The sequence below is a fragment of the Peromyscus californicus genome, unplaced genomic scaffold, assembly GCF_007827085.1.
Source record: "Peromyscus californicus insignis strain IS unplaced genomic scaffold, ASM782708v3 Scaffold_6__1_contigs__length_162567912, whole genome shotgun sequence".
In the NCBI taxonomy this organism is placed as follows: domain Eukaryota; kingdom Metazoa; phylum Chordata; class Mammalia; order Rodentia; family Cricetidae; genus Peromyscus; species Peromyscus californicus.
Window position 1 is genome coordinate 46,319,229 of NW_026294584.1, and position 22,135 is coordinate 46,341,363.

A 22,135-nucleotide genomic window follows, 5' to 3' on the forward strand; every position below is an offset into this window, starting at 1 on the left:
TCCAGGTCTAAGTGATCAGTGAAACTATAAAGCTCAGTGGTAGAGGAATTACTTTGTATCACGACAGAAAGCTCTGTGCTTTCTCTAAATATACATCTTTATTCTAGAGTGGTAGTGAGAGGTAGGTGGCTAAATGCACTGGCTTGGAAATCAACTTTTGTTCTCAGACCAGCTGCCTTGCAACCTCATTTTGTGTCCTTGCGTGTATAGTATTGATGTAATAATATGTGTCCAGCATATCTCACTATGATAAATGAGATAATGTGGATGCCTAAGCTGCTCCCTGTAGTGAAAGTCAGATTGCTTAGCAGGTGTCTTTTTTTTTTTTTTTTTTTTTTTACCTCAGACACCTTAGGCCATGCATTTGAATGATAGTAAGCTCAGATTCCCATGACTAACAAGATTAGTGTCCTTACCAAAGCACTCTATTTGTTGCTAGGGAATAGCATATTCTGTGTGGCATTTGAACTGCTGTCTTAAAAAAAATTGTTAGAATTCGTTGGAGACCACCTATGTGAATACAGAGTAGTTGTGATTCTATAACCTCAAATATGCTAAAAAGGAAACTGTGCTTATTAGGCTGCCGGTTTAGGAACTTTACATTGGATTTATAAATTCTTAAGTCATCTTCATTTAGTGACAGTAATCTGGGACTAGATAGATTTAGAAGATTACTTAGACTGTATAGCTGTTGGAAATCAAATCTGTTTGAATGTGATATTTGTACTGTTTACATGGTGATGTGTTGCTCACTGGAATTGATATTTTTTTCTTGCAGGCCAGTGTAAACCGTTTGTGTGTGGTATATGCATTTCTGTAAATGTTATTTGTTTGTTTATTTTTCCACAGGTTACTTCTAGAACTGCTGGAACTGTTGTTTGACAAGTTTAATGCTGTAGCCACAGCACACTCTGTGGTCCTGGGGTACCTGCAGGACTCTGTTGGATCCCAGCCAATGCAGCAGGAAGAGATTAAATTATATGATATGGCAGATGTGTGGGTGAAGATCCAAGATGTGCTGCAGGTAAGGATTTTGTGCAAAGGCTGTCATCTTGATTGGGGACAGCAGTGTAGAACAATAGTAAACAGTGATCTAAATTAGAACCTTAGGAAGCACAAACTGGATGAGGAAGCTTTCAATGAAAGGGAATGCCATTAATTTCTACCATTTTTATAAAGGACTTCTAATAAACTTTTATGATTATTATTATTAATTATTATTTTAGTCAGGCTTTAAAAATAAGAGCTGATTCTCAATATGTAGCAAGCAAAGATAGATACTATCACATTTCTATTCACAAGTTCTTTACTCCATTAAAATTAGTCATATGGTTAGCTAATAAATAACTTGGGTGGTTAATAGAGGAAGATCATGAGTTTGAGGCCATTCTGGGGTTTATGGAGAGTTCATTGCTGGCCATGACTATGGATTGAGACCCCATTTCAAAAGAAAGAAAATAAGGGCTGGGGGAAGAAGAGAGAGATAATAAATATTAAAATGTTTTAAAGCTATTTCATGAATACAGCTAAGCTTAATTTTACTGACTGGTTTCTTACCATCACCTTTTCCATGCATTGGGTTAAACGACAGGACAGGAGCTTATTCTGAGAGATGAGAATAAATCTGTGGGTTGGAAAAGTATTGCTTTTATTTGTTGACGATCGAAGGAATTGCATTTTACTGTTTGATACGATACTGCTGACATGGCATTTAGAAAGTACATTATATTTTTTCTCTTTGTCAGCAAAATATATTTGATTTGTCCAGATGAAAATTAGAAATGCAATTAAGAGTTAGCTGAAACAAGTTTGACATAGCTAAGTAGAAATGGTAAGATCTACTTAATATTACAAAAGGTAAGTACATGTAGAGAATTGAAAAATGTAACTGTTGGAATGAAATCACTTGCACAGAAAATAGGAATGTTTGCAATGATAAATAAATCATGAATGCAAATTGTAGTCATTTTTGAGAATATATGCACGCTTCTGGTAGATTGAATAAGATTGATTCTTAGTAACTCATTTTCTAGACTTATTTTTGGGAGCAAGGTGCAGTGTATTTGCCCTGTTTAGATGGATTGAGTCTACTTTTTCTGGATTCCTTTTACTAATATGTCAGTTACTATGTTCCTGTAGTAGGTGCTTGAGAAATATGTGTATTGGATTAAATATCTTTATGTGTTGGAGCTGCTTATTTAACACTTTCCATCCTGGTTTGCTTATCTGCCACATAGAAATGAAATGTGCCTTTCATGTTATAAAATAACATGTTAAAGCAATTTCAAATATTGTTGGACTTCTAGTTCTTGCCATGTTGAAATTACCTTTTATAGTAAGTAACTATAAACCTGAATGGACTTAGGTAATACAGTTAGCAGAAAGGAGAGAACAGATGAGGTTAATCCCACTTTCTTCCTGCTTCCTTTGGTGGATACTTTTTAAGCTATTGCCATAGAGAAGTGAAGTCCAAAAGACTATCTTAGCAGAGGAATCCAGGAATAGAGTTCAGGGATGTAGAGGTTTCTGAAATTTGTGAGTTAGGATACCAGAGAGGAAGAAATTGCTTGCAAAGGGAGCCCTAGAAAATTTAAAGCAGAGTTGCCTGAACTTTTGCTCAAACACAGCACAAGCCTTAGCAGAAAACAGACACTGTGGTACTGATTGCTGACTGGAGGTTCTGATAGGGTATGCAAATGCTTAGGAATGGAGAGAGAACATGTTAAAGTATCCTATGCTTCATGCCTTAGGAGCATAGCCCCTTAATCATAGAGCAAAGGTTAATTCCCCAAAGGTTAACCCCCAAAGCTCATCCTGAATTGAGGCGATCCACTTGTTAAGTAATTGACTGACAGTTATAAATTCTCTCTAAAGTAAGATAAGATTCTCAATAATGATGCATACCCACAATGTCTTGAAGTGTGATCCTAATTACTCTTATTAAAAAAAAAGCAAACCCAGAGTCAGATATTAGGGTGAAAGCTGAAAGATCAGAGTGTAGCCAAGCCCTAGCAGTCCTGCAGCATGTTGGTACTCATGGCGGCGGCTGGCAGCATCTCCTGACTCAGCCTTCCTGTTCCCAGAATTCTCTTCTCTGCTTGTCCCACCTATACTTCCTGCCTGCCTACTGGCCAATCAGCATTTTATTTATACAGAGTGATATCCACAGCATCAGAGAAGCAGAGCAGCAGCCACTAAAAACTTCTTACCTCTATGAATCCTCAGACTGAATGGTCGCCCAAGATCCTGTCTCCACCTGCTTTATATTCCTGTCTCCACCTCCCTAGTACTGGGATTAAAGGTGTGAGTCTCCCCTGCCTGGCTCTGTTTTTTTTTTAGACTGGTTCAGTCTCGTGTAGCCCAGGGTGGCCTTGAACTCCTGATCTTCCTGCTTCCTCCTCTCATGTGCTGGGATTAAAGGTGTGTGCCACCACTGCCTGGCCTCTATGGTTAACTAGTGGCTAGCTCTCCCCTCATATCTCCAGGTAAGCTTTATTTGTCAGAACACAAAATAATCACACAATGATGTCTAGCATGCAGTTATAATACTTGTGCATAAGTCTGAGAGTATCACACATAAGCAGAATAAAAAATGCACAAAAATGAGTATCTGAAATGAAAACATCACCAGACAGAGGAAGTTGTGAATTGTATACTCTAGAGAGGATCAGTGAACTTGATCGTGGATTAATGTAATCTATCAAAACCAAAGCACAGTGTAACAACAGACCAAAACCAAAAATGGATAAAGCAAGCCATAGCCTCCCTGTTATAGTTTCTTTCAGTCTAACAAATACGTGGTTGTAGTGGTAGAGGGAGAAGAGACAGATTAGGGCAGAAAATTATCAGAAGTAATACTGGCCAAAAATTGTTGATAAATATAGACCCATAGATCAAGAAGTCCAACCAATCCCAAGCAAGATTAACACAAAGAAAATCAACACTAGATATGCTATCAGTTTCCGGAAAAACAAAGGGCAAAAAATCTTAAAAGTAGTCTGACAAAAAAGGACATATTACCTGTAGGGGGAAAAATGATAAACATCATCACTGACTTTGTATCAGAATCTGCATAAGCCAGAAACCAATGAATGCCATCTTGAAAGTGCCAGGAAAAAAAAAATGCAAAAACATTGTCAATCTAGAATATTGTATCAACTGCATGTAAAGAGAAAACAGACATTTTCAAATGAATTAAAGCTGAAAGAATTTAGACCTGCACTTAAGAAATGCAGAAAGTTTTTTAAGCTGAAGGGAAGTGATATCAGATGGTAATTACAGGAAAAAATATGTGGGCAAAAGTGAAATACCATTTTCCTTATTTGTTGATTTATCTTTTGATGAGGTTTCATTTATGTTTAAAGCACAACTAATAACCATATATGATAATTTTAGAACATATGGGGGTAATTACATAACAATAGTTTCAGAAAGATTGTATTTCTGATAAACAAATCTGTTTTGGCAGCAGTTTTTTACAGCATATGTGAAGATATATAATATTTAGGATAAACTATAGTAAGTTCAGAATTCATAATTTAATCCTTAGGGCACTAAAACAGTAGAATGAGTATATAGATAAAAACTTGCCAGAGGAGATAAAGTTGATCACTGAATAATTGATTAATTCAAATGAAATCAGGAAAGGAAGAAAAAAGAACGAAGGAAAAAGAAAATATAAAGAACAAAGCCAAGATGATATGGCTAGGACACAAATAGAAAGATGCATACTAAATATATAATTATATTAAATATAAATGACTATATTTTCCAATTAAATAGCAGAGATCATACTAGTTAAAGACAAATAAGAAACAAGACTCAGACATACAATCTCAATAGATGTATTTTAAAGTTTTCAGAATAATATTACCACTAAAAGACTACCCATATGCCTCTTTGTTGAAATTTGCCTGTTGTTAACATTTTACTACTTTATTAGTTGTCCTCATTTATAACATACACACACACAGTTCTTTGAGAAACTTATATCAGTTTATGCAATCTGTATATATTCTTGTTTAATTGTATGACCCAATAATGTAGCTGTTTATTTTTATCAGTTGTTCAGAATAAGACATTTAAGGATGACATTGCCATACACAAATATAGCAATTCTTCTGCTCTTGGAGTAGATGGGGGTCTGTCTTTGGATAACTTAAACTAATATTTCTAAGTTCCCAACAACAGTAAAATGACCCTAATTCTGCCATGATGGAGAATCGATTATAGTTAAGAAGAGTGCAAACAAGCTATCCTGTCTTCCCTTATTTACAGTGGCTTTAGCTTTATCAAATGTAGTTCCTACACCTTTAAAAACAAAATCCATATTAAAAATGGTGATAATAATGAAGCAACTTAAATTCCATTAGGCATTAATATATGGAATATACAAAGTATTACAATACGTGTTTCTAGCTTATTAAGTGAATTAATCCTTCCCTTTGTTAAAAATGGATAATTTGGGGATTCTATTTTAACATGATAGAGTGAGATATTTTAGCAGCTTTAATAGAATACAATTTAAAGTACAGGTTTTATTGCTTCTCAGCCTGTTGGCTAAGGTCAACTATAAAGAATAGTTTTCACAGTGTTCTGTGTGTTTAGCGAATTGTGCAGTCATAGTTACAGTCTAATTTTGAGACATTGTCTTTACTTCAAAAGAAAATCTTGAATCTGTTAGTTGTCACTTCCCATTCTCTACCCTAACACGGTCACATTAATTTCTACAAATGGCTTATTTTTATTATGGACACAGAGCCATCTGGTCTTTTCATTTTCTTTAGTATACATCTTTGGAAATTTTAGTTTAATAGAAAATACACAAGATCTATTCAGGTCACTAAAAAGGTGTCATTTTTGTCCAGAATATTTTTAGCATGCTGATGAACTGGGTCTTTGTAGATTCCTTAGAGGTAGAGAATGTGGGGAGCTGTACTACACAGCACCAACTGTACCATTGGTCCAAAGCTTATGAGATAATACCTGTCATTAAAAGACATAAAAAACATTAATAGACACGGTATTCTTCAGGGATATGAAGAGGAAGATTTAGCTATAATAGAAGGTTTATTTTATGGAGTAGAAGAAAAGCTTTGATTTGGTTGTAAGTTATGGAAGATCCTTAGCATCATCTAGGTGATTTGTGAATTGCCTTTAGTTTAATAGCTTCTGAATTGCCTATCAGATTTGCTTAGGGATTGCTTACGTATACCTTTTGAGTGAGAATCACTGTGGATAATAACCAGATTCTATGCTTTTTAGCTGCTGAGTTTATTCAGATATATTCACTTAATAACCTATTTGTGTGATCATTAATTCAGGATATTGACTATCAAATTCAGGATATACTGCTTTTTGAACCAGTAGCACCAACAATACTCAGAAACATATTATTATGCAAATTCACTCTAGCTTTTGATTTACTGAACTAAAGACTTTGAGAATAGTGTGGGATCTTTGCTTAGGCACTTTCGATTCTTTGGGGATTTTGATTGGATTATGATAAGATAAAGGAAGGTTAGCCAGGTAGCAGTGAAAAGCACTGGAAAGATGAGCAGAAGGCTGCAAAATAAGGCAGGAAAACTATTTTCGAGTACAGTGGCTTATATTACTTAAGATATTGCTTAATATTGAAATAAATACAGGTTTTGATGGTAGACAATGCTAAAAGAATGCAAAAATGACAGAAAGAATATGTAAGCTTTTTGAGCATATCTGCAAAAATGACAGAAAGAATGTGTAAGCTTTTTGAGCATGTCTTCAGAAACCTGTAACATGATGTGGTTGACCTGTCAGCTTTAGTTTCAGTAGGTTGCATATTTTAATGGTAGATTAATGTTAAATTATTGGGACTAACTAATAAATGCTAGCGTGTAAAGATGAACACATAGTAGTCCATGGCAAAGTCAGAGAGCGCCTCAAATAGTATACGTTGTACAGTCTGAATGACCTTTAACTAGCAGTGCCACAGGAGAGCCCTGGCTGGGAAGTGTCTGGCTGCATGGCAGGTTTAGGACATAGAAGAGATTTCATGTAGAGTTTTATGCATAGGGCTAATTTAGTTTTCACATGCTTCTTGGAAGAATGATCTTTAGGTTAAAAATTACTGTTGGAGCATGAAATAATGGAAAATAGCACATCTGCATTTAAGCATGAATGAAAGTAAGATGACATGATGAATGGAGTTATAAGTGTTTGAAATTTAGTTTTCAGTGTTTCTTTGGATGTAAAATATTTCTTGCTAAAAAGTTAAAATAATTTTTAAAGAACAGTAAAACTTGAAGAAGAAGAAGAAGAAGAAGAAGAAGAAGAAGAAGAAGAAGAAGAAGAAGAAGAAGAAGAAGAAGAAGACAATTCTTAGCTTTTGAAGACTTTCTCAGTTGCTTTCTGCTGGAACCCGGGCTTCCCCTGCAGGCAGAACCCATCTTTTAGTTGGAAGCTCATTTGTCTCAGCATGTTTGTGTCTGGAGACAGACAGTGAGGAGACAAGGCCATAGCTATCCTAGTAACAAGGTGTGAGCCCTATGACCACACGCCCTCGCGCTCCTTTTTCGGCTTTCACTCTTGTGAAACTGTGATAATAGAAATACATGTTTTTACCCTTCTGAGCAGCAGCAGAACCTTCCAAAATGTCACCTACTTGGTGACATGCCTGTCATACCCATGGCTGCACATTTCCAAGTGTGTAAGACTGGGGTCTACTAAAAACATAAAATATTCCTTTCTTATTGAATTCTGTGTAATAGAGGAAATAAGAGGGTCACTATGAACAATCTCATCCTCCCAGCTGTATGATTTTGAAAAGATGTAAATTTTAAATATCTGATTTCAAAACAACACTGTCCATTTAGCCATTGTTGGCTGAAATGTATAATTCTCTACTGTACTTAATAGTGTGTCTAGATTGAGGCAGTGGCTCCCAAATACTCTGTTTACAACTAACAGTCACTCCTGGAACAAGCCATTACTTTTCTAGTGTTTTGTCATCCTTTTCTAGAGAATGTAGAACCATTTTACTTTGGTTACTGTTGCATTAATGTTTAAATAGTGATAAAATTAACCTCATGGAGAGAGAGAGAGAGAGAGAGAGAGAGAGAGAGAGAGAGAGAGAGAGAGAGAGAGAGCGCGAGCTTGGAATTTGCTGTCAAGGAAGGAAATCCATGAAATTATTGGTACTGATCATGACCTAGAGGGGATTTTTGAGAAGGCATACAGTTTCTATTTTGAATCTAGGGCTGGAAGTGGGTTATTCTTAGGTTTTGTTGCATTTAGTGTTTTAGTTAACTGAGGATTCCCACCCTTAAAGTGAAACTAGCCTTTCAAAGTATTTTAACCACACAACTTATGAGCGGATTCTTCAGAAATAGTGTTTCTTCATTTCTCAGACTTGAAAGTTTTAACTAGTTCAGATAATGTGGTGGAGCTGTCAGCCATAGGCTGGTTCTCCAGAAAGGTGCTTCTTTTTCAGAGTTTTGTTCTAGTCTGCAGTGACAGAATGGCACAGGGCAAGTAGAATTCAGGTAACTTTTGAAAGGCCCTTCACTGACTTGCCTCTAAATTGCAGTCAATTTGAATAGCACTAAGACCCTCCCTGTTCTGTTTCATGTGTACTACTAATTCTTATAGGAGAAAGGGATGGGCAGTCAAGGAGCTGATTGAGGGCCTAGCACAGATGTGGCAGATACCTAAGGCAAAGTGCCAGGCTATCCAATGCTCAGTGAAGCCTGGAATAAATGGGGACAGTTAATATATTGAGCCAAACTTTAAAAATAGAAATTTGGCAGGGGACACCTTGAGTTGGTAGATGTGGGAGTAAATCTGTTCTTGAATTTCTAGATACCCACAAAGGGATACTTGGGCCTGATTGTGTCTTGGGCTAAGGACAACAGGTAGAAATAACAGATCTTCCAACCTTGTATGGTCAAAGCACACTTGTCTAGTTTTATCTGAGAGTTTTAAAGGATAAACTAAAAAAGCCAAGTTGTTGTATCGTGATCCTGTTGGTACTGCTACTTAACACATGCTCATCAAGCTTTGGTGCTCCTGAACCTAATGAACAGTATGTGTGGGAGCATTCCCAGAGACCCAGTATGTGCCTGTACTGACTGATAGTAACATCTGAAATATCGTGCTATAGAAGTTCTCATGTGATTTGTGTGAGGTGAGCCAACAGTCATGATCTTCACTGATGGTGATCAAGTCATCAGAGATTTAGAGAATTGGTAACCTTTAAAGTTTTTGTTTGAAAATGTGGTTTTTTTTTCTTAAATCTGTTGAATTGTTGAAGAAATATGCATGTCTGACTTCTTGACAGTTATGATAATTTTTTTTTAAGCTTGATTTTCTGTTACTTACAAACTTTGTGGCTTCAATCATCCACATTTTAGTTCCCATAGTTTTGTGAGTCAGACCTTCTGAGGTGCCGGCTGTAATCATTTGCCCAACTATTCTAGCTGCATTGTTGACTGGTTAGAATGTGTAGGACACTTCAGTATGGGACTGTCACACAGCCTCTTCCTCTGTATGACTTTACAGGATGCTGATCTCAGGGCTGTGGGACAGTTAACGTGATTGTTGGCTTCCAGTGGGACTTTCTGCAGGCTAAGGCTGGAAATCTTTTCAAGCTTAATGTTGGATATGACATCAGCTACTTTCTTTAAGTTGATAGGGTGGCTTGGGTTCAAGAGAAAGGAAAATAGAGTGCTGTTAGTCATCAGGGAGAGCAGTGGGAAGCAAGGAGTTCGAAGCTGGGTTTTGTTTCTGTTTTGTGTCTAATACTGGAGATTGAACCCAGGAGCTTGCACATGATAGGTCAGCACTGTACTCCTGCCAGGTTTTGGCAGCCCCACGGCTGTCCTCATTTCACAACAACACTGCAGATCAGAGCTTTGCCCTTTACAGATTACCCCGAGTCTGACTGGCATGAAGCTACCAAACCTTTTCTTGCTGTGGATTTTGTCACATTTACCTGTGCACAGTTATGATCACTTTCCTATGGTGAAGAATCAGAATTTCAGATTTACAAGAAAAGCAGACACTGCCAAGCATTTTGATGGTTACCCTTAGATTGGTTTGGGCTTTTGCATTACTTGGGTCACTTATGGTTTGGGCCACAGCTTTGTTGAATCACCTGGATATTCTGAATGTTTTGGTAATCCCAGTGCTCGCTAGGCCTCTCTCCATCCTCTTGTACTCTCCAGACTGACTGGTCACCACATTAGCTGTGACTTCCTGCTTCCCTCTCTCCCCCTTTCCTCCCCTCTCTATTTTTAGAGGGAGTTGTTTTCTTTGCATATCATGCTTTCATTAAATTGTCATTGGCAGATGGCATAAACAGCTTTTGGTGGTTACCTTTCCTTCCAGGGTACATGTCTTGTGTTTGTTCTGTACTTTTTGTAGTGGAGGGAGAAGCACCTCCTGGGAAACCATGCTGGTTCCACAGCTTATGCTCTTGTTCTGGAGCCATGGTGGAATATACAAAGGAGGATATGTTTGCTATATTATGAGTGGTGGAATGTTTAATTTAAAAATGGAGTGGAAGTTAAAGGGTCCTTAGCCTTAGACCTGAGGTGAAATGTGACATAGAATTTCATCTGATGGTGGCCTGCAGAATCTCTGTGAGTGCTAATGAATATGACACTCTCGCAAAGATTTTTCTCTAGATCTCTGCTGTGTAGGTAGGACCTTGTTGCTTTGGTTAAGGGTTGGTAAGAAACGCAGATGCTGTAGCTGGAGATGTGCCCATATTCTACTAAGTCCCATTATTTGGTGTGTTTTAAATATATAAATAGTCTGCCGAAGTGTCCTTATTATTATTTGTTGTGATTATTATTTGTTGCATCTACCTTCTTAAAACAGTGATTCTGTGGGGTATATAGCTACAGTTATCTGTGTACTCCTTCCAGAAAAGAGAGCCTCTTTAAATTCTAACCAATTCTAATACGTATACTTCTGGTTCAGAGGCAGGTTTAGCAAATGCTGTAAGTTCAGTTATATTAAAATCAAGACCACTGATATGTGACTTTCCTGGGAGATGTTAAGAAGTGTGCATTTGCCCTGTGTAGAGAGGCCATTTATGGCCCAAAGGAAGGGTTCCATTCAACTCCATCTTGGTGAACCAGTGAATTCATTGTAATTTACAGGAGTACAGAAAACTCATGGGTAGCTACACCACCAAGGGCTCCGTCTCCATCAGTTGTTTAACTCTTACATCACATTGACTGACAACTCATGGAGGAACCAGATCTCCTAAAGACCTCCTGATCTTGATCTTCATGAGCCACATGACACCTTTCAGAAGGGAACATGAATAGACCTGATCTCGTGAGGTTGTCCTGTATGACTTGTGTGACTTATCACAGCTCTTTAACAGTTATGTCCTGCCCAGAGAGAATAGCTATATTATGCTTATGAACAGCAATACTGACACTAAAAAAAAAATCAAAATTGAATTTGGATTAATTTTGAAAGATGTGTCAGTGTTGCACATTTGTGAAAGTGGCAGTGCCCTGTGCTTAGATAGCAAATGATGATAGGATGAAGAAAGTCCTTGGAGATGGGACAGAGCATCAATGTCTGTACTTAATAGGCTAAGGAAAATTAGACCATTGTGTTAGAACTGATCTCCATTTGAAGATTTTGGTCAGTGTTAAAGTAGCGGCCCAAAGACAGCAAACATAGGTACTTTGTGTTTCTGACCTGAATAGTTGACAATGTTAATAAATACGTTCTTTCTTTCAAGATAAGTTTTGACTGGAAAACATCACCCCAATGTTAATAGTTATTGTCTCCTTTTTGAAAAGGGGACTGTCCAAGTTGCTTTTCTCTCTTTATTCCCACTTATTACTTTTATGTGTTTTTTTTGCATTTATGTGTATATCAGTGGGTATTCCCACCTTCTTTTTAAGGTGATTGGGTAAAGATATTTCTTCCAGTGTTTCTTATGAAAATAATTTTGATTTGCAAGGTAGTTAAAATCAAGAATAATTGAGAACAGTTTGTGACATCATGGAAAAATGTTCAGTATGAACACAAGTACAGGAGAAGGTCAGGAGAGGACCATAGAAAGGCAGGGGAGAGGACCATAGAAGGGGAGGGGAGAGGACCATAGAAGGGCAGGAGAGAGGACCATAGAAGGGCAGGAGAGAGGACCATAGAAGGGGCAGGGGAGAGGACCATAGAAGGGCAGGAGAGAGGACCATAGAAGGGGCAGGGGAGGACCATAGAAGGGCAGGAGAGGACCATAGAAGGGCAGGGGAGAGGACCATAGAAGGGGAGGGGAGAGGACCATAGAAGGGCAGGAGAGAGGACCATAGAAGGGCAGGAGAGAGGACCATAGAAGGGGCAGGGGAGGACCATAGAAGGGCAGGAGGGACCATAGAAGGGCAGGAGAGAGGACCATAGAAGGGGCAGGGGAGGACCATAGAAGGGCAGGAGAGGACCATAGAAGGGGCAGGGGAGGACCATAGAAGGGCAGGAGAGGACCATAGAAGGGCAGGAGAGAGGACCATAGAAGGGCAGGAGAGAGGACCATAGAAGGGGCAGGGGAGGACCATAGAAGGGCAGGAGAGGACCATAGAAGGGACAGGAGAGGACCATAGAAGGGTAGGAGAGGACCATAGAAGGGCAGGAGAGAGGACCATAGAAGGGCAGGAGAGAGGACCATAGAAGGGTAGGAGAGGACCATAGAAGGGGCAGGAGAGGACCATAGAAGGGTAGGAGAGGACCATAGAAGGGCAGGAGAGAGGACCATAGAAGGGCAGGAGAGAGGACCATAGAAGGGCAGGGGAGAGGACCATAGAAGGGGAGGGGAGGACCATAGAAGGGCAGGGGAGAGGACCATAGAAGGGGAGGGGAGGACCATAGAAGGGCAGGGGAGAGGACCATAGAAGGGCAGGAGAGGACCATAGAAGGGCAGGGGAGGACCATAGAAGGGCAGGGGAGAGGACCATAGAAGGGCAGGGGAGAGGACCATAGAAGGGCAGGGGAGAGGACCATAGAAGGGCAGGGGAGAGGACCATAGAAGGGCAGGGGAGAGGACCATAGAAGGGTAGGGGAGGACCATAGAAGGGTAGGGGAGGACCATAGAAGGGCAGGGGAGGATCATAGAAGGGCAGGAGAGGACCATAGAAGGGGAGGGGAGAGGACCATAGAAGGGCAGGAGAGGACCATAGAAGGGCAGGGGAGGACCATAGAAGGGCAGGAGAGGACCATAGAAGGGCAGGGGAGGACCATAGAAGGGCAGGAGAGGACCATAGAAGGGGAGGAGAGGACCATAGAAGGGCAGGAGAGGACCATAGAAGGGCAGGAGAGGACCATAGAAGGGGAGGGGAGGACCATAGAAGGGCAGGAGAGAGGACCATAGAAGGGGAGGAGAGGACTATAGAAGGGCAGGAGAGAGGACCATAGAAGGGCAGGAGAGGACCATAGAAGGGCAGGAGAGGACCATAGAAGAGCAGGAGAGGACCATAGAAGGGGAGGGGAGAGGACCATAGAAGGGGAGGAGAGAGGACCATAGAAGGGGAGGAGAGGACCATAGAAGGGCAGGGGAGGACCATAGAAGGGGAGAGGACCATAGAAGGGGCAGGAGAGGACCATAGAAGGGCAGGAGAGGACCATAGAAGGGGAGGAGAGGACCATAGAAGGGGAGGAGAGGACCATAGAAGGGGAGGAGAGGACCATAGAAGGGCAGGGGAGGACCATAGAAGGGCAGGGGAGGACCATAGAAGGGCAGGAGAGGACCATAGAAGGGCAGGAGAGAGGACCATAGAAGGGGAGGAGAGGACCATAGAAGGGTAGGGGAGGACCATAGAAGGGGCAGGAGAGGACCATAGAAGGGCAGGGGAGGATCATAGAAGGGGAGGAGAGGACCATAGAAGGGGAGGAGAGACCATAGAAGGGCAGGGGAGGACCATAGAAGGGCAGGGGAGGACCATAGAAGGGGAGGGGAGAGGACCATAGAAGGGGAGGAGAGGACCATAGAAGGGCAGGAGAGGACCATAGAAGGGGAGGGGAGAGGACCATAGAAGGGGCAGGGGAGAGGACCATAGAAGGGGCAGGGGAGGACCATAGAAGGGGAGGGGAGGACCATAGAAGGGGCAGGAGAGAGGACCATAGAAGGGCAGGGGAGGACCATAGAAGGGGCAGGAGAGAGGACCATAGAAGGGCAGGAGAGAGGACCATAGAAGGGGAGGAGGGACCATAGAAGGGCAGGAGAGGACCATAGAAGGGGAGGGGAGAGGACCATAGAAGGGGCAGGAGAGAGGACCATAGAAGGGCAGGAGAGAGGACCATAGAAGGGGAGGAGAGGACCATAGAAGGGGCAGGGGAGAGGATCATAGAAGGGCAGGAGAGGACCATAGAAGGGGAGGAGAGGACCATAGAAGGGGCAGGGGAGAGGATCATAGAAGGGCAGGAGAGGACCATAGAAGGGCAGGAGAGAGGACCATAGAAGGGGCAGGGGAGGACCATAGAAGGGTAGGAGAGGACCATAGAAGGGCAGGGGAGGACCATAGAAGGGGAGAGGACCATAGAAGGGGAGGGGAGGACCATAGAAGGGCAGGGGAGGACCATAGAAGGGCAGGGGAGGACCATAGAAGGGCAGGAGAGGACCATAGAAGGGGCAGGAGAGAGGACCATAGAAGGGGCAGGAGAGGACCATAGAAGGGGCAGGAGAGGACCATAGAAGGGCAGGGGAGAGGACCATAGAAGGGCAGGGGAGGACCATAGAAGGGCAGGAGAGGACCATAGAAGGGCAGGAGAGGACCATAGAGGGGCAGGGGAGGACCATAGAAGGGGCAGGGGGGGGACCATAGAAGGGGAGGGGAGAGGACCATAGAAGGGGAGGGGAGAGGACCATAGAAGGGCAGGGGAGGACCATAGAAGGGCAGGGGAGGATCATAGAAGGGCAGGGGAGGACCATAGAAGGGGAGGGGAGGACCATAGAAGGGGAGGGGAGAGGACCATAGAAGGGCAGGGGAGGATCATAGAAGGGCAGAGGAGGACCATAGAAGGGCAGGGGAGGATCATAGAAGGGCTGGGGAGGATCATAGAAGGGCAGGGGAGGACCATAGAAGGGGAGCGGAGAGGACCATAGAAGGGGAGGGGAGGACCATAGAAGGGGCAGGAGAGGACCATAGAAGGGGAGGGGAGGACCATAGAAGGGCAGGGGAGGATCACAGAAGGATGAAGTCATAGTGTGTTAAAGTAGTTGACTTGATTGCTGAGATGGAAATTGGCACATTTAACGTGGAGGTGAATATAAATGTGAAGAGACTATGGGATCTGGGGACATGGAGGGTTGTTGTTGTTAGTTTGTCCTGCAAGACAGTAAGTATTACCACCGTTACTACTAACCAACCAACCAAACAGAAAAGTTAAGACAGACTAATTTTGGATTCTATGGAGATCTTTGGACAGCTTTTGGGTTTGGCTCTTTAAGTGCTAGCTGCTATTATTGTTTCTCTATTTTTCTACATTATGAAAATTTTCAAACATGTTCAACATGGTGTAATAGATTTCCACGCACCCATTATCCAGCTTCACAGTTATCAGTTTATGGCCAAGATTGTTCATTTCTTTCCTACCTGTGTTCTTTCTCCTATTTTGAAACAGTCTTAAAGATAATATTGTTTTGTCTCTATTTCAATATTTGTCTCTAAAAGTTAAGAACTATTTTTATAAAAACATAACTATGGCTAAAACCAAAATTCCTTTATCAAATATTCAGTGATATTTACATTTTCAGTTGTTCACATGTGATAATTATATGCTTTTCCTTTTGTGTGATTCCAGATTCAAAGGAAGTTGAAATGTTGTAGTTTGTTGAGTTTTTTAAGACTCTCAATCTAGGGGCTGGAAAGATGATGGCTCAGAGGTTGGGAGCATTGACTGCTTTTCAGAGGTCCTGAGTTTGATTCCTGGCAACCACATGGTGGCTCACAACTACCTGTAATGAGATCTGGTGCCCTCTTCTGGCATGCAGGCATACATGCAGGCAGAGCACTATATGTAATGAATAAATCTTAAAAAAAAAAAGACATTTAGTCTATACATTTTCCTTTCATTCTATTTTATTTTTCATCCCCTGATATTTATCAGTGAAACTTGATCATTTAGTCTGCAGAATTTCCTGTATCCTAGATTTTGTTGATTGATTAGTGTCATTTACTATTTTCTTTTACCTTATAACTTGAAGGTAAAGGCTTGATCAGATTTAAGTGGATTTGAGGTGTTAGGATTACTTCATGGATAACGGTAGACACTCTTCTTTTTTTATTAAAGGACTACTATGGTTAAAGTTTATATATATATATAGTCTGGCAATAATGTTCAGACCAAATTGGTGGAGAATAAAGTGGATGGAGAGATACCAATTGGAAGGCAAGTTTAGTTAATGTGTTGCCAAAAAGGCTGGGCAGTAAAAAGAAAGGAAATAGAGATTAGAGAACTTTTTGAAAAATGAACAGCTTTCTAAAACCTTTTTACTTGACTCTTAGACATGGAGCTCTCCAAGTTAGGGTGAAAACTTAAGTGCAAATTAGGCTGAGAAAGATGGTGGCCTATCTTTGTTAAAGTTGAGGTATTGGCAGATATACCTATAGAACTGTTACAAGCAACTTGGTTGGACATGGGAAGCTGGGGTACGAGACCAAGAGGTCTGTCTACATGGGGTTAATAGCTGAGATTATTCAGATGGGCATATCAGAATGGAAGGGCTGAGTGAGGACTAATTGCCCCAAGTAGTCTATAGAGTGAGCTCTCTGTGGTTGTCACACAGGTATAGTCTGAGCTGGAGCTTCTTGTGATGATGCCACATTGTCCTCTGTTTTCTGCTGCATGCTTGTTTCATAGGGACTGGTATAGAACGTGGATGCAAATGCTGTTCACGTTAGGGGTGGTGTTTTCCAGAAGCTGGTGTTTTCTTTGGGCATCTAGACTGACCCCTTTTGGAGGAGGTAGATCCTTATACTAGATCCGTAAGTGAGCCTGGAAGTGCTAACAAGACAGAGTACGTATGAGGCACCGTGGTTGGGGGACTGGTTATTCTTTCCCTGGTGGTGTTTGTCTTTAATACCTGGGCTTCCCTGCCTGACCTCCCTACCTCTGAGGACCTGTTGGTGCGATCACAGGTTTCTTGATGTCCTCTCTTGTTCTACCAGAACTTAGGAATTGTGGTTCATTAGGAACTATAAAGACTGTACAATCATTAAAAGTGCCACCACTAAAAGGATTCTAAAAAATATATTGCTCCAAAGTCCCTCTTAAACTGCCTAACAGTGTCTGCTCACTCCTCTGTCTTTAGATGCCTTTTGCTTGTTGTAGAAAGATCTCAAAATAAATACTTGCCATTAAATCTACACATATAATTCAAAGTTTAAAGAAGGATGACTCTTCTTTATATATGTTCAAATCCATCTTCTTTTTTTGTCAGTAAGATTATGTAGAAAATATTATGACATTTAAAGTACAACTTTTATTTTCTTACATCATTCTTGGCTTCTCATAATTATTTGCTGGTAATTTCAAAGAATTGTTCACACAAAAGAGTGAAATACACACTTTTAGGTTAGCTACTTGAAGGTTTTGTATGGTTTTGAGAATATAAAGTGAACAGCAACAAAACCCATGCTTTGGCTATGATTCCATGGGAAGATAAGGGCTGCAGCAGCAGAATGAAGTGCAGCAGATGACGAAGGCTTAGCACCAAGTAGCCAGCCTCACGGGGGGATGAACGACAGCACTTAGATATGTGTTAGCAGCGTGAGATGCAATGAAAAAGGCCAGCACTATTTTTGGCTATGATGCACCAAACAGCATGTCATCACTGAGCTGAGATGATCATCCCTTTCTTCCAGTCCTCAGGAAGTGGCATCTGGAGGCTGCTTTGAGCGCTGGGCACGTGTGTCCCTGGGAGATAGGCAAATGGGCGCGAGTCCCAGAAACACCATCGACAGTAACTGAAGACTTCAGATGGGACATATTTTTCTGCCTTTCCAGAGGAAGTGGCACATTTGAGAATGAATTTGGTATTAAAATGTATTAACCTTTTCAGAGACAGGGAGATGCTGGTGGGCTAGCATCCCTGTAAAGTTGTTCATTAGAGAGTTTTGACTCCTCACTAGTTGGGATGTATTTAATATAATGCACTTACAGAGATCACACGCATACTTCTACAGACAATTATGAAAAAGAGACTTGTTTATGGTCAGCTCTCTTCTGGTCAGGAACATGATCATCAGCATTGGCCCTGATGGATAGGATGATAAGAGGGACAGGAAACAACAGGTGATATACATTTTGCTTGTGAACAATAGGGACTAAATAGTTCTTTGTAGTAATCTTTAGAAATTCCGATATGAAATGGAGCGATTATTTACTTCTCACAATAGGGTAAGCATGTACAGCAGAAAGAAATTAAGAAATGCAGAATTGAAGTGGAAAGTCAGGGTGCATTCCTGTTTTTTGTTTTGTTTTGTTTTGTTTTTGTTTTTCGAGTGAGGGTTTCTCTGTGTAGTTTTGGTGCCTGTCCTGGATTTTACTCTGTAGACCAGGCTGGCCTCGGCCAGGGTGCATTTCTGAGGAAAACTACTGGACCATAGGATATCCTCCCAGGAAAATAAAGTTGAATTTTCTTTGACTTTTGATTTTGACAGAACTGAATGGGTCATAGGGAAATAGTGTTCTTGTAGCATCTTTCACTTGTCTTTTCTCTGATTCTCTGTTATCTCTTTACCTGGTGATCAGAAAGAAATTTCACATCTTATTTTTAGACACACAGGCATATTTAGATGATTTTCCTCATAGATATGGGCTTAAAACATGAAGGTTCATTGCTGTTGGGTTGATCTGGCAGCTTTTCTCTGATTTTATGGAGTGACTCCCTCCTTGTAGCATATCCTTAGGTCCCTACTGAAGGTGGCTAAGTTTAGTAGTACTGGGTGGTATATATTAGGCTGTAGTCTTTTTCATCTATGGGAACTGCCAGCCAGCTTCCATGAGTGGCTTTGGGATCCAAAGAACTTTGGAAGGGAGGTCATTGATACTTTCATTTTCTTCCTTTTCCCCAGCATTTCGCTTTCAGGAAAAAGGTTATTCGGCAGACTGTGTGCCCTTAGACTCTGTGTGGAAATATGGTCATTGTGCATTCCTGAGCTCCTTCGCATGTGGTGATGGCATGCATTCCAGTCTGCCTCTAGGAGTAACAGTGTCTATTAAAGAAGAAAATTGGTAATACCAACTCAACTGTAGTTTTACTGCTTATACTCTGTTTCTTTGAGTAAGCTCATCTAGTTGGAGAATATGGTTTCCTCAGCTCAGCATTCAGTATCTCCACACTGTGTAAACAGCTCTCAGGTCTACCTGTACTTGCCTTGTAGTACAACTGTCTTCAAATCAAATCATTCCTTCCTCTGTTTCCCAAGTACAGCTCTGTCTTTACTGCACATCTATCCTCCTGCCTTTGCCCTCATTCCTAAGCATCTTTTCTCTTGTGAGCCAACCCTCTGCTTTTTATCTGAACCATTCATTTCCTTCCAGGAACTCTATGAACTTTTACTTTTAGCAGTGTACTCATTTGACATATGTGTATTTCCTTTTCTTTAAGAAAGTTTAACCAGATTAAAGGTTGTCTCCTCCACCCAGGGCCATGATCATTTTGCATCTTTTAATCTCTCAATGCTTACACTGGACAGTTTTATGTCAACTTGACATAGGCTAAAGTCATTTGAGAGGAGGGAACCACAATTAAGATACTGCCTCAATAAGATCAGGCTGTAGGCAAGCCTGTAAGGCATTTTCTTAATTAGTGACAGATGGGAAAGGGTCCAGCCCCTTGTGGTGGTGCTATCCCTGGGATAGTGATCCTGGGTTCTATAAGAAAGCAGGCTGAACAAGCCTTGAAGAGCAAGCCAGCACCCCTCCAAGGCTTCTGTATCATCTCCTGCTTTCAGGCCCCTGCCCTGTTTGAGTTCCTTTCCTTACTTCCTTAGATGATGAATAGTGATCTAGAAGTGTGAGCCAATTAAACCCTTTCCCCCTGCAACTTGCTTTTTGGTCATGGTGTTTCATCACAACAATAGAAACCCTAACTCAGACAAGTTGGTACCAAGTTAGTGGGGTATTGCTGTAACAGACCTGACCATGTTGTTTTGGCAGGGATTGTGGAAGGACTTTGGAAATTTGGGTGAGAAAAGCTGTTGAGTGTTGAGAGCTCAGTGAGCTGTTCTGTAGGAGCTTGGAAGATAAGGATGTTGAGAGCAGTGCAGATGGCGGAGGCCTGGCTTGTGACGTTTCAGAGGGGAGGAAAGACTGCTGCCATTTGTGGGAAGAATATGTGGTGTCTTGGCAGCTGGAGCCAAAGAATCAGCTGTGATTAAGAAGATCCCAGAACCACTAAAGTAAAACTGTAGCATTGCTGGGACAATGGATGCTGGTCAGCTGTTATTAAACCAATTGAATATTTGAGAGAAGAGAATATAATTAATTGTTTCCCCACCTGAATTTGACACAGGTTGTTATGTGCAATATGCACCTACTAAATACTTAATTGGTGAATGAGTAGTAGCTGCTCAACATTTATCTGTCATTGGTTGGTTGAAGATTTACTACAAACTGTATTTCTATTCCCCTTAAATCCATATGATCAGTTCTATTTTTTAATGCCACGGTGGCATTGAGAGGTGGAAGCTTTTGTGAAGGAATTAGGTGTTTGAGATTATAGCAGATTCCATTTGTGAACAGAATCAGTGCCCTTTCACAGACCTCAGAGATCTTCCTCTGCCATGTGGTGCCCAAACTAGAATGTGGCTGGCTGTGAACCAGGAAGCAGGCCTTCACAAAATACTAGAGAAAATACTTCACAAAACCACTAGCTGGTGGTTTGATCTTGGATTTTCCAGCTTTTCTAAAACTGTGGTGGAATAAATTTCTGTTGTTTATGAGCTACTCAGTATATAGTATTTTGTTATAGTATCCCAAAAAAGGATAAAATTGAGTTTAAAATGCCTTTTAAGCCGGGCAGTGGTGGCGCACGACTTTAATCCCAGCACTTGGGGGGCAGAGGCAGGTGGATCTCTGAGTTTGAGGCCAGCCTGGGCTACAGAGTGAGTTCTAGGAAAGGTGCAAAGCTACACAGAGAAACCCTGTCTTGAAAAACCAAAAAAAAAAAAGCCTTTTAAATGTGATGAACTTTGTAGACTTAAAAATATGTTGCACAAGAATCATAAAATTGAAAGTGTGATGTGCTCTAGGAGGCCAGTTCTTCCTGCTTTCTTTCATACTAGGCTGCTCTTAAATTCTTCTAAGAAGGTTCCTGGTCCGGCAGCCTGACTTGAGACTGTTACAGAATTGTTAGGTGTAACTGATGATCAGTCATGGGTAAGCATGATTTTCATTATGATTATGACAACATACTTGGCAAGATGGTGAAACATTTGGTAGTAAGTTGGGCTAAAATAACTATCCAAGATTTTCCTTTATTCTTTAGAAAAAGACATTTAAAATTCTGCTTTTCTTACATTTACTATAAAAATTTTTCTTTAATTCTTGCCATAAGTGAAACTCACTTGTACTAAAATAAATCCATTTCTTTCAGCTCTGTATTTACCTTCTTTAGTGCTGTCTTTCTTTAGAACCTTTGGAGACTCTATTCTTCAGTTCTTTGGTGTAAATGTAATTATGCAGAACATGCATTTCACAGGAGGCATAGTTATTGGTGAGTGGTGTGGAGGTCTTCTGAGTATAGTTTGCAAGGGGTTTTGTGATTCTCTGAGTGGTCAGGTGCTATTAAAATGTCAGGCTTTTTTATTATAACTCCTGGCCAACTGTACAGAACCATGCTAATGTCATTGATGGTTCATTCGCATAGTCAAAGAATTAAACAAAAAGTCATATTAATTTTCAGCTCCATTAGAGATGCCGGAATCAAAAGGATGTTTGCCAAATGGGAAGGGACTAAATTGGTAAGAGAAGGAAATTTTAATTTCAAGCTTCAAGTGAATGTTACAAATGATGTAGCATAGAAATCCTCTACTAAAAGTGTTCTTTCTAAATACTAACACTGTGGAGACAGGGAGAAGCAGAAAAACGAATTGTTAGTGTGTGACACTAAAATTGCTAGAATTGGGTTACTTAA

General features: G+C 40.9%; 1 protein-coding gene across 4 annotated transcripts in view; it reads left to right on the top strand.

The window, feature by feature from the left end:
• The window catches only part of Exoc4 (exocyst complex component 4), a 768,512-nt gene that overhangs the window by 112,782 nt on the left and 633,595 nt on the right, over window positions 1-22,135 (top strand). For all 4 annotated transcript variants that reach the window (XM_052721855.1, XM_052721857.1, XM_052721858.1 and 1 more), the window contains exon 7: window positions 850-1,024. In XM_052721855.1, the coding sequence (XP_052577815.1) occupies window positions 850-1,024 (175 nt within the window). The remainder of the gene's footprint in view (window positions 1-849; window positions 1,025-22,135) is intronic.